Here is a 1,009-nt window from a genome sequence, read left to right as displayed (position 1 = left end):
TTACTTCTTAGGGGTGTTCTTTTACATTCTTAGGCCAAATTATTGATTCTTTAATAAATAGGTGCATCCAGATTGTCATCGGAAAATTATATTGCCATGTAGCATGGAATGACATCATTTAACGAACAGCATGATATATAATCAATCGTTACATTTGGAATGACATGTATAAAATCTCAGTTGTGGGTATCAACCGTTTCCACATTTGTAACACAACCCCTTATACATTATGTGTGGGACAGGCGGGCATATCTACACCGGTGGTCGCTACCAGGTGAAACTCTGTCTACCCAGGTATTTCAGGGCACCCTCATCCAGTCACCCTAGCCGTCTTCTCAGTGAATCACTCGGGTACATCTCAGGAGTGCTCCCACCACCGTCATCCAACGACATGTACATCTGCAAACTTAATGGCGGCTGGAGCCCATTCCTGGTCAGCTCTCATGTCAACATTATCCCAGGCCGTTACTGTTCATCAAATAGCGGCACTCTTACCTTCCACCATCGGTAAAACGTTTTACCTTGACTGGTGGCAATCCTGGAACCTCCGGAAGCATCAGTGTATACACACATGTGTTACCAATGCTGCCTGCTAAGTTCATGACCTATGTATATATGTATATGTACGACACACCAGCACTAGTAGTACTACATGTACAGGAACTTGATGAACAATGCATAACAGCCATAAGGATATTCATACCATGTTATGAACACATGTGTACACAGTGGCTACTTAGCACAGCCTTTCATAAGCCCATGATGCATAGAGGGTTTAACAATTACGTATGGTCTACTACACCAATCAAACTGGCTGCCTTACAGCAGCATGAATTCAAGGCTTTGCAGCCATTTGCAATGNGCAACCATCCATCCTAGTGGGTCAAGCAACAACACCCATCACACAACAGCCATTCAATACCATGGCTCGAGATATGTACATGTTGTAGCATGCATACGCATGTGCAGAAGGAGCAGGCATGCATGCCAACTCCATCCCGACACATAG

General features: G+C 44.1%; 1 protein-coding gene across 1 annotated transcript in view; it reads left to right on the top strand.

Annotated features, from left to right (window-relative positions):
* Positions 1–131: 131 nt before the first annotated feature.
* VOLCADRAFT_108635 (uncharacterized protein) overlaps positions 132–1,009 on the top strand; it is a gene marked incomplete at its 3' end in the record, with an annotated part of 2,028 nt that continues 1,150 nt past the window's right edge. The window contains exon 1 of the mRNA XM_002959459.1: positions 132–274. Coding sequence (XP_002959505.1) covers positions 230–274 — 45 coding nt within the window. The 5' untranslated portion in view covers positions 132–229. The remainder of the gene's footprint in view (positions 275–1,009) is intronic.

Source organism: Volvox carteri (genome assembly GCF_000143455.1).
Source record: "Volvox carteri f. nagariensis unplaced genomic scaffold VOLCAscaffold_265, whole genome shotgun sequence".
Lineage (NCBI taxonomy): Eukaryota > Viridiplantae > Chlorophyta > Chlorophyceae > Chlamydomonadales > Volvocaceae > Volvox > Volvox carteri.
Note: the sequence above shows the minus strand (reverse complement) of the source record. Positions and strands in the feature narration are given on the sequence as shown.